This window comes from Chiloscyllium punctatum, chromosome 19 (assembly GCF_047496795.1).
Source record: "Chiloscyllium punctatum isolate Juve2018m chromosome 19, sChiPun1.3, whole genome shotgun sequence".
NCBI classification, from domain to species: domain Eukaryota; kingdom Metazoa; phylum Chordata; class Chondrichthyes; order Orectolobiformes; family Hemiscylliidae; genus Chiloscyllium; species Chiloscyllium punctatum.
In genome coordinates, this window is record NC_092757.1 from 87018240 (window position 1) to 87034027 (window position 15788).

Sequence of the window (15788 nt, forward strand, 5' to 3'; positions counted from 1 at the left end):
ACCTAATCTGGTCCCATATCCCAGCACTTGGCCCATATCGCTCTAAACCCTTCCTATTCATATACCCATCCAGATACCTTTTAAATGTTGCAATTGTACCAGCCTCCGCCACTTCCTCTGGCAACTCATTCCATACACGTACCACCCTCTGGTGAAAAAGTTGCCCCTTTTATATCTTTCACCTCTCATTCTAAACCTATGCCCTCTAGTTCTGGACTCCCCCACCCCAGGAAAAGACTTTGGCTATTTACCCTATTCATGCCCCTCATGATTTTATAAACCTCTATAAGGTTACCCCTCACCTTCTGATGCTCCAGGGAAAACAGCTCCAGCCTATTCAGTCTCTCCCGACACCTTAAATCCTCCAACCCTGGCAACATCTTTGTAAATCTTTTCTGAACCCTTTCAAGTTTCATAACATCCTTCCGATAGGAGGGAGACCAGAATTGCACGCAATATTCCAAAACTTTCCATCCTTTTCCAATTTAATTTCCAAAGCAGCTGCCCAAAAGTCTGGCTGCAGGAGTGGAAACAGCTGGGAGTCACCCAGGATGTGGACTGACCCAACCATGAAGCTCTATGATTCGTCAAACAAATGAAGGTTCCTTGCTGGTTATATGTGGTGGGTATTATTCAATAGCAGCCAGCAGCTACTCCATCACCTTGTCAGCTCTGGCTCAAAGGGTAGCATTGATGTCTCAGATATCAGTAGGCTGTAAGTTCAAACCCTGTTCCAGAGACTTAAAGAAATTGTTAATAGTGATATGCCCAGTGTAGTGCAGATGGGGTGCTCTTTGTGCACTTGAGGTTTGATTGATTGTAATTTGGGACTGTCACATAATGTGGAAATTGTCCATGCTGACCAGCTATCCTCAAGTCACTTTGGCCCATATTTTCCTATTCACGTACCTGTCTAAATGCCTTTTAAATGTTGCAATTGTACCTGCCTCCACCACTTCCTGTGTTGAAATTGTACCCACCTCTACCACTTCCTGTGTTGTAATTGTACAGCCTCTACTACTTCCTGTGTTGTAATTGTACCCAGCTCTACCTCTTCCTGTGTTGTAATTGTACAGCCTCTACTACTTCCTGTGTTGTAATTGTACCCAGCTCTACCTCTTCCTGTGTTGTAATTGTACAGCCTCTACTACTTCCTGTGTTGTAATTGTACCCAGCTCTACCTCTTCCTGTGTTGTAATTGTACAGCCTCTACCACTTCCTGTGTTGTAATTGTACCCAGCTCTACCTCTTCCTGTGTTGTAATTGTACAGCCTCTACTACTTCCTGTGTTGCAATTGTACCCAGCTCTACCTCTTCCTGTGATGTAACTGGACCCGCCTCTACCATCCTCTGGCAGCTCATTCCATGCACACACTACCCTCTGTGTGGAAAAGTTACCCCCCAGGTGTTTTTTTAAATCTTTCCCCTCTCACCTTAAACCCATGCCCTATAATCTTGGAATACCCTATCCTGGGAAAAAAACCTTGGCTATTCGCCCTACTCCTTGTCCCTCATGATTTTATAAACCTGTATAAGGTCATCCCTCAGCCTCTGATGCTTGTGGGAAACAGCCCCAGCCTGTTCAGCCTCTCCTAATAACACAAACGACTCTTTAATTCAGGGCTAAATGGAGGAATAAAGAGTGTTGTGAAACATGTTATGATTTCTGAGTGATAACAAGCCAGATTGGCTTGGTTACTATGGGAACATGACAGTCCAGGTTGATTTGCTGGGAAATTTGCTGGTCTTCAGTTCAGCACATTTCTGAAAACTGTCTTTCGATGGCCACTTGATTTTACAAGAGTGAATGCATCAGAAGTTGGGAGTGATGTTCCTGTGAAATTGATTATTCTGTGAAGACAGCTGTACCATAATAAAAGCAAAGTCACCATCGTCTTACTGAACCATAGTTCTGACCTTGCACGAGGGAGAGGTTGATGTCTGGTGGCGAGCAACTCTTTGTAACAGAATAGATGAGTATGAGCCCAGACACTGAAGTTCCTCTGACTGCAACATACCTACACACCAGGAGCTGTAATACATATTTGTTGAATCATTCAGCACCATGTTACTCACATTGAATGCTACAGGGGCTAACATAGGGCATCACCAGGTATGAATAAACATCCTGATGAAGACAAAAGCCTGCCATAGGGTAGCAGATCTCTTGTATGTATCTTGCCCCATAGTCACACATTTCAGGTCAATAGCATAGGTGGAGAGCTGTGAATGGCATTCCTTTGGAGGGGAACAGGTGTATGGAGGCAATTTGAAATATTGAGAAAGTTCTGTAATGTCCTTTTACAAATCCTACGATTTGGGTAAAACAGTAACTTGCACTGACCATCATTCAACAGGGACGCCATTCAAAAATCAGGAGAAAGAAATATAGAAAGATTACTGGTTTTAAATTGTGTCTTTCTGACCTCTAGAGTGCCTTGCTACCAATGACCTCGGATAAAAGTGCCAAAGAAATTCCACTCCCTGCAAAATCTGTTGTAAAGAGATTGTCAAAGCCAGACCAAAGCAGACACCATTTGGCAGCTCTTTCCTTGCTTTTAGACAAAATAACTACACCCAACACATGGAAATAATTAGTGATGGAAAGAAAAATGCTGCATCCTATCCGCTGCTGCACCAACTGCCCCTTTAAAGTAAGGAAGTCTCTCTCTCTCTCTCTCTCTCAAACAGTACGTAACAGGGTCCTCCCCATTCTTAATGAATTGCAGTTGTTCTGGCCCAGCTCAGGGAATTCTTGTATGTCTGACTTTAACCTTTGGGATTTATTTAGCCGATGGGGTCACCTCATGTTGTGCAACAGCTGTGATGTAAAAGAAAAAGATTAATTTGGAAAGTGGAGCTTTTTAAAGTCGGGTTTGGAGAGAGCAGACTGCTCTTTGCGTTTCGGACTGATAGGGAGGGTCCTCAAAAGGAAATTACAGACTTCTTTTACTTTATTTAAAAAAAAACAAACAGTGAGTGTTTGAAGAACGTAAAGATGATGTTTTCTTGGTTTAGATTTTTACTGTGTAGCCTGGATTTCGTCAGCACAGCAGCAGCAGTATCTAGCTTCGATACTGGGCATATAATGCCAACTGAAAGCAACACTCTGACCAGAGAGCTCCATGTCCCTGACCTAGATGAGTATGACTACACTGAGCTGGAAGACTATGGCGATGATGAAGACAACTATGGCTTCGTAGAAGACATGTTTGTAAACAAGAAGCCATTTGCAGCACCCCAGAGCTCAGAGTCCATACGTAAGAAATTCAGGGGTAAATCTCGGATCCAACGCCTGTCCTTGGTCAACACCAATTTTGCATTTAACTTCTACAGGGCCTTGCTGAGGTCCCAGCCAGCTTCCAAGAACGTGGTCTTCTCTCCTTTCGGGCTCTCCAGCATGATGGCAATGGTCATGGTAGGAACTTCCAACAGGACACAGGAGCAGATCTCCCAAGTTCTGGGCTTTGACCATTTTGTCACCTCCAAGCCAGGGGTTACAGGAAATGAGGTGCTGCAAGACATCTTCCACAAGCTCATCCACAGGCTCTTCAAGCACGACTTTGGATACACGCTAAAAGATTTCTCTGGCATCTTCGTCAGGGAAGGGCTGAAGATTCGGAAACCCTTCAGGGAGTGGTTGAAGAATTATTATGGGGCACACACACAGTCTGTGGACTTTTCGGACCCCCAGGCTCTCACCAAGCTCAATCAGCTGATTGTGAAGACCACCAAGGGGAAGCTTCAAGACGTGGTGGGAGACATTGACCCCCAAACTGTGATGCTCATTTATCAAGCATTACACTTCAAAGGTCAGTGACGCAGGATAAATGGTTTTTTAACCACTGATTCAGGTATATTTGCATAGATAGATATTGGGTCAGAATTGGCTGTCAAAATAACATTACGATTAATATTGCACCCTTGTATTTGTGTAAATAACTTCTGATCAGGGTTGATTGCACTATAGAAAGTGTGTCTCCAATGCTTAATGTCTGTGTTATACTACACTGCTGTTAGCTTGCCATTACACTGTTTGTCTCTGAAATGTATTGAATGGAATTCAGCTGTTGTACTCTGTGGTAGACATGAATTATTCCTGCTCCAGAAAGTTAAGTTTTGTCCATTCCAGGGTAAGTACTTTTTAACAACGTGACAAGTGTTAATTGCTTTCAAACAACCTCCCTGGCACTGCAAATGATCTATTACATTCACAGAGTTGGATCTTTTAGGTTTTAATTATTGGGTATTTTAAACATGTCAAACTCTTAAAATTTCTATTATTTTTTTCCCCTGTCTCGTGTAATCCAATCTTTCTTTCTCTCTCCATTTTTATTCCTGCATCTGATTTGACATTGAATTCATCCACTTTAATTTACACTTTCTTCTAGCTCTTGCACTATTAATTTACAATCCTTCAATCTTGATTACGGAGGTACAATTACTCACACTGATCACTCAGCTCTCCAGTTTCTGGCAGTGTTATGTTATCGGCTCTGACTTTCAGGAACTTGCCTTAAATGTACCCAGTCAACACTAAAAACCAGCAGACACTACAGCATGCCTAGCCACTGCACACGACTGTTAACAGGGTAGTGAGGGTACATTTTCCGATATTGAGATTGTAGTAAGTGCACTGTGGAATGTAAAGTGCAACAATTCCCAGGCAGTATGACAGTTTAATAGCGTAAATCTATCATAGTACAAGAGATTCTATGTTTTTAAAATTATTTCATGGTGCCATATTACTATTTGCTCATTAGAGAGAGAGAGCTGACTGGCAGTGGTCTAACCTAGGGGTCACCACCTTTCAGTGATGATAAAGTACTCAACTTCTAGTCTGTTTACAAATTGAGAACATGCCCGCTGGGCTTCAGAACATCAGGCCTCGCTGACTCTGCATGCTGACGTCTGTCCGAGACACTTTCTGCTCCCTGCTCCGGGACTCTGTCTGTTCCCTGCTCCAGGACGCTCTCTGCTCCCCGCTCCAGGACTCGCTCTGCTCCCCACTCCGGGACTCTCTCTGCTCCCCGCTCCAGGACTCGCTCTGCTCCCCGCTCCGGGACTCTCTCTGTTCCCCGCTCCAGGACTGTCTCTGCTGCCCGATCCGGGACTCACTCTGTCCCCTGCTCCGGGACTCTCTCTGCTCCCTGCTCCGGGATTCACTCTGCTCCCCGCTCCAGGACTCTCTCTGTTCCCCGCTCCGGGACTCTCTCTGTTCCCCACTCCGGGGCTCTCTCTGCTCCCCACTCCAGGACTCACTCTGTTCCCCACTCCAGGACTCACTCTGTTCCCCACTCCGGGACTCTCTCTGCTCCCCACTCCGGGACTCTCTCTGTTCCCCACTCCGGGGCTCTCTCTGTTCCCCGCTCCGGGGCTCTCTCTGTTCCCCGCTCCGAGACTCACTCTGTTCCCCACTCCAGGACTCTCTCTGCTCCCCACTCCGGGACTCTCTCTGCTCCCCACTCCGGGACTTTCCCAGCTCCCCATTCCAGGACTCTCTCTGCTCCCCGCTCTGGGATTTTCTCGGCTCCCCGCTCCAGGATTCTGTCTGTTCCCCACCCCGTGACTGACTGTGTTCCCCGCTCCGGGACTCTCTCTGTTCCCCGCTCCGGGACTCACTCTGTTCCCCGCTCCGGGACTCTCTCTGCTCCCCGTTCCGGGAGTCTCTCTACTCCCCACTCCGGAACTGTCTCTGTTCCCCACTCCAGGACACATTCTGCTCCCCATTCCGGGACTCTCTCTGCTCCCCGCCCCGATCTCTCTACTCCCCACTCCGGGACTCCGTCTGCTCCCCGCTCCGGGACTGACTCTGCTCCCCGCTCCGGGACTGACTCTGCTCCCCGCTCCGGGACTCTCTCTGCTCCTCGCTCCTTGACTCACTCTGTTCCCCGCTCCGGGACTCACTCTGCTCCCCGCTCAGGGACTCACTCTGTTCCCCGCTCCGGGACTCTCTCTGCTCCCCGCTCAGGGACTCACTCTGTTCCCCGCTCCGGGACTCTCTCTGCTCCCCGCACTGTGTCTGCCTCTGTTCCCCACTCTGGGACTCTCTCTGCTCCCCGCTCCCCACTCCGGGACTCTCTCTGCTTCCCATTCTGGGACTCTGTCTGTTCCTCGCTCCGGGACTCTCTCTGCTCCCCGCTGCGGGACACACTCTGCTCCCCATTCCGGGACTCTCTTTGTTCCCCGCTCCGGGACTCACTCTGTTCCTCGCACCAAGACTCTCTCTCTTCCCCACTCCAGGACTCTCTCTCTCTTCCCCGCTCCGGGACTCTCTCTGCTCCCCGCTTCGGGACTGACTCTGCTCCCCGCTCCGGAACTTTCTCTGTTCCCCGCTCTGCGATTCACTCTACTCCCCACTCCGGCACTCTCTCTGTTCCCCGCTCCGGGACTCACTCTGCTCCCCGCTCCGGGAATCTCTCTGCTCCCCGCTCCAGGACTGTCTGTGTTCCCCGTTCTGGGACTCTGTCGGGACTGACTGTGTTCCCCGCTCCGGGAGTCTGTCTGCTCCCCGTTCCGGGACTCTCTCTGTTCCCCACTCCGGGACTGACTGTGGTCCCCGCTCCGGGACTCACTCTGTTCCTCGAACCGGGACTCTCTCTGCTCCCCGCTCCGGGACTCTCTCTGTTCCCTGCTCCAGTACTCTCTCTGTTCCCCGCTCCGGGACACACTCTGCTCCCCGCTCCGGAACTCTCTCTGCTCCCTGCCCTGGGATTCTCTCTGCTCCCCACTCCGGGACTCCGTCTGCTCCCCGCTCCGGGACTGACTCTGCTCCCATCTCCGGGACTCTCTCTGCTCCCCACTCTGGGACTCACTGCGTTCCCTGCTCCGGGTCTCTCTCTGTTCTCCGCTCCGGGACTCTCTCTTAGTTCCCCGCTCCGGGACTCTCTCTGCTCCCTGCTCCGGGACTCTCTCTGTTCTCCGCTACGGGACTCTCTCTTAGTTCCCCGCTCCGGAACTCTCTCTGCTCCGGGACTTTCGCAGCTCCCCGTTCCAGGACTCTCTCTGTTCCCCACTCTGGGACTCTCTCTTAGTTCCCCGCTCCGGGACTCTCTCTGTTCCCCGCTCCGGGACTCTCTCTGCTCCCCGCACCGGGACACACTCTGCTCCCCGCTCCGGGACTCTCTCTGCTCCGGGACTTTCCCAGCTCCCCGTTCCAGGACTCTCTCTGTTCCCCACTCCGGGACTGACTGTGGTCCCCGCTCCGGGACTCACTCTGTTCCTCGAACCGGGACTCTCTCTGCTCCCCGCTCCGGGACTCTCTCTGTTCCCTGCTCCAGTACTCTCTCTGTTCCCCGCTCCGGGACACACTCTGCTCCCCGCTCCGGAACTCTCTCTGCTCCCTGACCTGGGATTCTCTCTGCTCCCCACTCCGGGACTCCATCTGCTCCCCGCTCCGGGACTGACTCTGCTCCCATCTCCGGGACTCTCTCTGCTCCCCACTCCGGGACTCACTGCGTTCCCTGCTCCGGGACTCTCTCTGTTCTCCGCTCCGGGACTCTCTCTTAGTTCCCCGCTCCGGGACTCTCTCTGCTCCCTGCTCCGGGACTCTCTCTGTTCTCCACTCCGGGACTCTCTCTTAGTTCCCCGCTCCGGGACTCTCTCTGCTCCGGGACTTTCGCAGCTCCCCGTTCCAGGACTCTCTCTGTTCCCCACTCTGGGACTCTCTCTTAGTTCCCCGCTCCGGGACTCTCTCTGTTCCCCGCTCCGGGACTCTCTCTGCTCCCCGCACCGGGACACACTCTGCTCCCCGCTCCGGGACTCTCTCTGCTCCGGGACTTTCCCAGCTCCCCGTTCCAGGACTCTCTCTGTTCCCCGCTCCGGGACTCTCTCTGTTCCCCGCTCCGGGACTCTCTCTGCTCCGGGACTTTCCCAGCTCCCCGTTCCAGGACTCTCTCTGTTCCCCGCTCCAGGACTCTCTCTGTTCCCCGCTCCAGGACTCTCTCTGCTTTCTGCTCTGGGGCTCTCTCTGTTCTCCGCTCCGGGACTCTCTCTGCTCTCTGCTCTGGGACTCTCTCTGTTCCCCGCTCCGGGACTCTCTCTGCTCTCCGCTCCGGGACTCTCTCTGTTCCCCGCTCCGGGACTCTCTCTGCTCTCTGCTCTGGGACTCTTTCTGCTCCCCGCTCCAGGACTCTCTCTGTTCCCCGCTCCGGGACTCTCTCTGTTCCCCGCTCCAGGACTCTCTCTGCTCCCAACTACGGGACTCTCTCTGTTCCCCACTCCGGGACTCTCTCTGTTCCCCACTCCGGGGCTCTCTCTGCTCCCTGCTCCAGGACTGTCTCTGCTCCCTGCTCCGGGACTCTCTGTGCTCTCCACTCTGGGACTCTCTCTGTTCCCCGCTCCACGACTCTCTCTGCTCCCTGCTCCTGGACTCACTCTGTTCCCCGCTCCGGGATTTTCTCTGCTCCTCGCTCCAGGACTGACTCTGCTCCACACTCCGGGACTGTCTCTGTTCCCCGCTCCGGGATTCTCTCTGCTCCCTGCTCCGGGACTCTCTCAGTTTCCCGCTCCGGGATTCACTCTGTTCCCCGCTCCGGGACTCTCTCTGTTCCCCGCTTCAGGACTCTCTCTGCTCCGGGACTTTCCCAGCTCCCCGTTCCAGGACTCTCTCTGTTCCCCGCTCCGGGACTCTCTCTGCTCCCCGCTCCGGGACTCTCTCTGCTCTCCGCTCCGGGACTCTCTCTGTTCCCCGTTCCAGGACTCTCTCTGCTCCCCGCTCCGGGACTCTCTCTGTTCCCCGCTCCAGGACTCTCTCGGCTCCCCGCTCCGGGACTCTCTCTGCTCCCCGCTCTGGGACTCTCTCTGTTCCCCGCTCCAGGACTCTCTCTGCTCCCCATTCCAGGATTCTCTCTGTTCCCCGCTCCAGGACTCTCTCTGCTCCCAACTACGGGACTCTCTCTGTTCCCCACTCCGGGACTCTCTCTGTTCCCCACTCCGGGGCTCTCTCTGCTCCCTGCTCCAGGACAGTCTCTGCTCCCTGCTCCGGGACTCTCTGTGCTCTCCACTCTGGGACTCTCTCTGTTCCCCGCTCCACGACTCTCTCTGCTCCCTGCTCCTGGACTCACTCTGTTCCCCGCTCCGGGATTTTCTCTGCTCCTCGCTCCAGGACTGACTCTGCTCCACACTCCGGGACTGTCTCTGTTCCCCGCTCCGGGATTCTCTCTGCTCCCTGCTCCGGGACTCTCTCAGTTTCCCGCTCCGGGATTCACTCTGTTCCCCGCTCCGGGACTCTCTCTGTTCCCCGCTTCAGGACTCTCTCTGCTCCGGGACTTTCCCAGCTCCCCGTTCCAGGACTCTCTCTGTTCCCCGCTCCGGGACTCTCTCTGCTCCCCGCTCCGGGACTCTCTCTGCTCTCCGCTCCGGGACTCTCTCTGTTCCCCGTTCCAGGACTCTCTCTGCTCCCCGCTCCGGGACTCTCTCTGTTCCCCGCTCCAGGACTCTCTCTGCTCCCCATTCCAGGATTCTCTCTGTTCCCCGCTCCAGGACTCTCTCTGCTCCCTGCTCCGGGACTCTCTCTGTTCCCCGCTCCGGGACTCTCTCTGCTCTCCGCTCCGGGACTCTCTCTGTTCCCCGCTCCGGAACTCTCTCTGTTTCCCGCTCCGGGACTCTCTCTGCTCTCTGCTCCGGGACTCTCTCTGTTCCCCGCTCCGGGACTCTCTCTGTTCCCCGCTCCGAGACTCTCTCTGCTCCCCGCTCCGGGACTCTCTCTGTTCCCCGCTCCAGGACTCTCTCGGCTCCCCGCTCCGGGACTCTCTCTGCTCCCCGCTCTGGGACTCTCTCTGTTCCCCGCTCCAGGACTCTCTCTGCTCCCCATTCCAGGATTCTCTCTGTTCCCCGCTCCAGGACTCTCTCTGCTCCCAACTACGGGACTCTCTCTGTTCCCCACTCCGGGACTCTCTCTGTTCCCCGCTCCGGGGCTCTCTCTGCTCCCCGCTCCGGGGCTCTCTCTGCTCCCTGCTCCGGGGCTCTCTCTGCTCCCTGCTCCAGGACTGTCTCTGGTCCCTGCTCCGGGACTTTCTGTGCTCTCCACTCTGGGACTCTCTCTGTTCCCCGCTCCACGACTCTCTCTGCTCCCTGCTCCAGGACTCACTCTGTTCCCCGCTCCGGGATTTTCTCTGCTCCCCGCTCCGGGACTGACTCTGCTCCATACTCCGGGACTGTCTCTGTTCCCTGCTCCGGGATTCTCTCTGCTCCCTGCTCCGGGACTCTCTCAGTTTCCCGCTCCGGGATTCACTCTGTTCCCCGCTCCGGGACTCTCTCTGTTCCCCACTTCGGGACTCTGTCTTTTTCCCGCTCCGGGACTGTCTCTGTTCCCCGCCCCGGGACTCTCTCTGTTTCCCGTTCCAGGACTCACTCTGTTCCCCACTCCGGGAGTCTCTCTGCTCCCCGCTCCGGGACTCTCTCTGTTCCCCACTCCAGGACTCACACTGCTCCCTGCTCTGAGACTCTCTCTGTTCCCCGCTCCAGGACTTACTCTGCTCCCCATTCCGGGACTCTCTCTGTTCCCCGCTCTGGGACTCTCTCTGTTCCCCGCTCCAGGACTCACTCTGCTCCCCGTTCCGGGACTCTCTATGTTCCTTGCTCCAGGACTCACTCCGCTCCCCGTTCCGGGACTCTCTCTGTTCCCCGCTCCGGGACTCTCTCTGTTCCCCGCTCCAGGACTCACTCTGCTCCCCGTTCTGGGACTCACTTTGTTCCCCGCTCCGGGACTCACTCTGCTCCCCGCTCCGGGACTCTCTCTGTTCCTTGCTCCAGGACTCACTCTGTTCCCCCCTCCTGGTCTAACTCTGCTCCCCGCTTCGGGATTCACACTGCTCCCCGCTCTGGGACTCTCTCTGCTCCCCGGTCCAGGATTCACTCTGTTCCCCATTCCGGGATTCACTCTGTTCCCCGCTCCAGGACTCTCTCTGCTCCCCGGTCCAGGACTCACTCACTCTGTTCCCCATTCCGGGAGTCACTCTGCTCCCTGCTCCGGGACTCTCTCTGTTCCCCCCTCTGGGTCTAACTCTGCTCCCCGCTTCGGGATTCACACTGCTCCCCGGTCCAGGATTCACTCTGTTCCCCATTCCGGGAGTCACTCTGTTCCCCGCTCTGGGACTCTCTCTGCTCCCTGGTCCAGGATTCACTCTGTTCCCCATTCCAGGATTCACTCTGTTCCCCGCTCCAGGACTCTCTCTGCTCCCCGGTCCAGGACTCACTCACTCTGTTCCCCATTCCGGGAGTCACTCTGTTTTCCGCTCTGGGACTCTCTCTGCTCCCCGGTCCAGGATTCACTCTGTTCCCCATTCCAGGAGTCACTCTGTTCCCCGCTATGGGACTCTCTCTGTTTCCCATCGGGGACTCACTCTGTTCCCCGCTCCGGGACTCTCTCTGTTCCCCGGTCCAGGACTCACTCTGTTCCCCATTCCGGAAATCACTCTGTTCACCGCTCTGGGACTCTCTCTGTTCCCCGCTATGGGACTCTCTCTGTTTCCCATCTGGGATTCCCTCTGTTCCTCGCTCCGGGACTCACTCTGTTCCCTGCACTGGGACTCGCTCCGTTTCCCATCTGGGATTCCCTCTGTTCCCCGCTCCGGGACTCTGTCCATGAATCACAGGGAAGGGAAATATTTAGAAAAGCTTGGAAAGTTTGAATTGTATATCGAATGAGCTGCCAGAGGAAGTGATGGAGGCTGGTACAATTGCAACATTTAAGAGGCATCTGGAGGGGTATATGAATAGGAAGGGTTTGGAGGGATTTGGGCTGGGTGCTGGCAGGTGGAACTAGATTGGGTTGGGATATCTGGTCGGCATGGACGAGTTGGACCGAAGGGTCTGTTTCTGTGCTGTACATCTCTATGACTCTACATCACTCCTTGGCAGGGTCCATACAGGGTTCACTGATTTATATATTAACTTACTGTCTTGCAGGCTGCAGGTTGGAGGTAAAGTGAGTGCTGTACTGAGGGAACGTTGCCCTGTCAGAGGCACAGGCATTAGCTTCTGCCTGCTGTATCCCATAGCACTGCAGTGAAAATGGGTAAGGCAATTAGCCAGCCTGACTTAGTATCTACCCCTTCAATAAAAACTGTATATCTGCTCTTTATCAAGTCCCTCCCTGTGGGATCTTGTTGTGTACATGTTACCCACTGTGTTTCCTACATCACAACAGTTAGAAACACTCCTGAAGTGTTTTATTAGCCATAACGTATTTTTGAATGGAGACATTGTAAAAATAGAACAGAGGACATTACAGCGCAGTACAGGCCCTTCAGCCCTCATGTAGCTCCGACCTGTGGAACCAACCTGAAGCCCATCAACCTACATTATACCATTTTCATCCATATGTCTATCAATGACCATTTAAATGCCCTTAAAGTTGGCGAGTCTGCAGCTATTGCAGACAGTGCGTTCAGTAATTGTAGTAGACTACGTAAATACTAGTCTTGCAGGTTAGGTGGATTGGCCACACTAAATTGCCCATAAGTATCCAGGGATGTACAGGGATACAGGGTAATGGGGTGGGTCTGGATGGGATGCTCTTCAGAAGGTCGGTGTGGACTTGATGGGCCGAATGGCTTGCTTCTACACTGTAGAGATTCCATGATTCTTTCTTAAAAGAAGCTCCCTCTTCAGAAGGCACAGTTCAGTAAGCAGCAGTAGCTCTAGTAACACAGTGTGTATTTTGTAGTCCTCCACTGGTAGCACACTTGTCTATGACTGTCGGTTCAAATGCGGGTTTTGCAAATATCTATGCTTGCATGAACATTTGTTATATTGTACTCCCCCAGTACAATAAATGCCAGAAAGAGAAGGAATCCGAATCCTTATTTTATTTCTCTTTCCCCAGTACGATTCTGATTCCCATTCTGAATGGTTAACTCAGAACAGACCAGGGATCAAACCTCAGCCCCTTACATTTACAGGCTACCTCAGATGACGACTTGATACAGGAATATCATTTTCATTTCCTTCTTGATATTAAGGTCTGCAATAGTTTTGTTTGCTCATGCAAATATTAGCATCAAGGACTGTAGCATTTCACCTTCGAACAAACACTTAGTGGAGATTAGGTATTTGTAACGCATCTAAAGCACAGGCCCAGAGGAGATGCTTTGACAGATCAGATGATTCAACTTCCCACATCGAGGGATGAGGGTTGCTTGAATTCCGACCCCTTGAAGTTGTGCTGTGTGAATATTAGCTGCCACAAGTAAAACACATTCATATGCAGTTCCCTCGCTTGTTTTAACAGAAGCTTCAGCCTCTGGAAGAACAGTAGGATTGCCTGGGATCACCTTAACCATTAATAATCTCACAGAGTAATTTCTAAGCATGAATGTTTTAAAGCAAGAAGAGATTTAAAATCAGCAAGGTAGGGGTCAGGAAACAGCCTGCAGAGTGCACTCTGCGAGCAATGAATTTTGTTGAAAGCTTGGTTGGCAAATTCCTTTAAAGTACAGTGGCCCCTGCTTTAATTGGATATAAACTAGCGATAGGTTCAATTTGCCCTTTACTCCAAGGAAACCTTTTCAAAACATTTATGCACTTTCAGACCCTCCTAGACTCATGGAATGTTACAGCAGGGAACAAGGCCATTAGGCCCATTTATCTATGCTAGCTCTTTGTTTAATTAGTCTCCTTCTCCCATAACCCAGTCAAACTTATCTTTTGAAGTATGCATCAAATTCCCTTTGCCAATTACTACTGAATCTGCTTCCAGTGCCCTTTCAAGCAGTGCATTCCAGAACATTAACAAGTCATTGTTAATCTGATTCTTTTTGCCAATTATTTTTAAATCTGTATCCCCTGGTTACAAACTCTCCCCCCACTGGAAATATTTCTCCTTATTTGCACAAACTTGAACACCTCTACTCAATCTTCAGGTCCTAGAACAGTCACAGCTTCTCACATAATTGGAGCTCCTCTTCCCTCTTACAATTCTGGCAATTCTTCTGTTGACCCCCCTCTCCAAAACTCCTCCAATATTTGTTAGCAACTTTCAAAACAAAACCCCACCCTCACTGCCCATTATGTAAACATTTGAAGAAACAATTCTCTGCACATTAATCACGCCAATTTGCAGCAAAGAAACGTTTGTATGCCAGGAACCGCAGAATATTTGTGGAACAATTTCTTGTTAAAATGAGTGTATTTTTAGTCTCCTTCATTAACGATTCAGTTGGCAGACCAAGGAAAACGCAAGACCAGAGGAGGTCCCAAAGCATTTCTGGCCTGTGACGCAGTGTTTGAAGTCTCGCTGCTGTGGTAATGGTGGAAACACAATATGCAATTTGTAGGCAGCAAGATCCCATTAACAGAAAATGTAATGATGACTAGATAATTTTGTTTTATTTTTAAAGGAACGCAATGGGTTCTACTATGTTCACCCCTGAGAACAAACAAGCCTTGGTTTACACTAAAAAAATCTTAAATTTAGATTTCTTAAAATTTATGATGGGACATTTGCAGATGCATTAAATAATATTCTAAAAGTAGATAAGCCATAAAGACATCAGTAACTCCTTCAAGCAAGTGGAAAATTCTTCTGTCATAAGGGCATGTTTTTAAAGTGAGAGGAGAAAAATTTAAAGATTTAAAAAAGACATGGGGGCAATTTTTTTTACACAGAGAGTGGTTTGTGTGTGGAATGATCTTTCAGAGGAAATTGTAGATGCAGGTACAATTACAATGTTTGAAAGACACTTAGATAAGTACATGAATAGGAAAGGTTTGGAAGGATATGGGCCAAGCGTAGGCAGGTGGGACTGGTTTAGTTTGAGATTATGGTTGGCATGGACTTGTTCGACCCAAGGGTCTGTTTCCGTGCTGGATGACTCCATGACTCAATCTTCCAAATTCTCCCCCACAAAGATCACTGTTGGTTGGATCATTGCATATAATTATTCCGAGTTGACTCCTGATTGATAAGGGAGTCAAAGGTCACCTGGAGGGGGAGCAACAACAAATTGGAAATAAGGCCATAATAGGATAAGCCACCATTTTGTTGAATGGCAGAGCAGGCTTGAGGGGCCAAATGGCCTATTTCTTATTTTCTCATCTGAATGACAGCATCTCTGACAGTGCTGCACTCCGTCAGCACTGCAATGGAGTATCAGTCCAGATGAGAACATAGGAACTAGGAGCAGGAGGAGGCCATTTGGCTCCTTGAGCCTGTTCTGCCATTCAGTAAGATAATGGCTGATCTTTTCACAGACTCAGCTCCACTTACCACCCACCCACCTTAACCCTTAATTCCTTTACTGTTCAAATATCTATCGACCGTTTGCATTAAAAACATTTAGTGAGGTAGCATCAACTGCTTCACTGGGCAGGGAATTCCACAGATTCACAACCGTCTGGGTGAAGAAGTTCCTCCTCAACTCAGTCCTAAACCTGCTCCTCCTTATTTTGAGGCTCTGCCCCTTGTTCTAGTTTCACCTGCCAGTGGAACCAACCTCCCTGCTTCGATCTTATCGATTCTCTTCATAATTTTATCTGTTTCTATAAGATCCCCCCTGTATTCTTCTAATCCAATGAGCATAGTCCCAGTTCACTCAATCTCTCTTCATAAACTAATCTTCTCAACTTCGGAATCAATCTCGTGAACCTCCTCTGCACCCTTGATAAAGCCTCGAGTGAAATTTGCTTTGTTATATAGATGTTCCAGGAATGAGTGAAGGGCCAGGGAGATGGTCTCTGCCATGGCCCTGTTGCAATGATTAGCAAATTGTAGTGGATCATGACAATCTGGGAGGTTGGTATTGATGTGTGCTGTTACTAACCTTGCAAAGCACTTCATAATGGTC

The 15788-nt window shown here is 51.3% G+C and overlaps 1 protein-coding gene across 1 annotated transcript in view; it reads left to right on the forward strand.

The window, feature by feature from the left end:
- The first annotated feature begins 2750 nt into the window (after positions 1-2750).
- Positions 2751-15788, forward strand: part of LOC140491578 (heparin cofactor 2-like) — a 33791-nt gene continuing 20753 nt past the window's right edge. Inside the window, exon 1 of the mRNA XM_072589982.1 lies at positions 2751-3812. Coding sequence (XP_072446083.1) covers positions 2999-3812 — 814 coding nt within the window. The 5' untranslated portion in view covers positions 2751-2998. The remainder of the gene's footprint in view (positions 3813-15788) is intronic.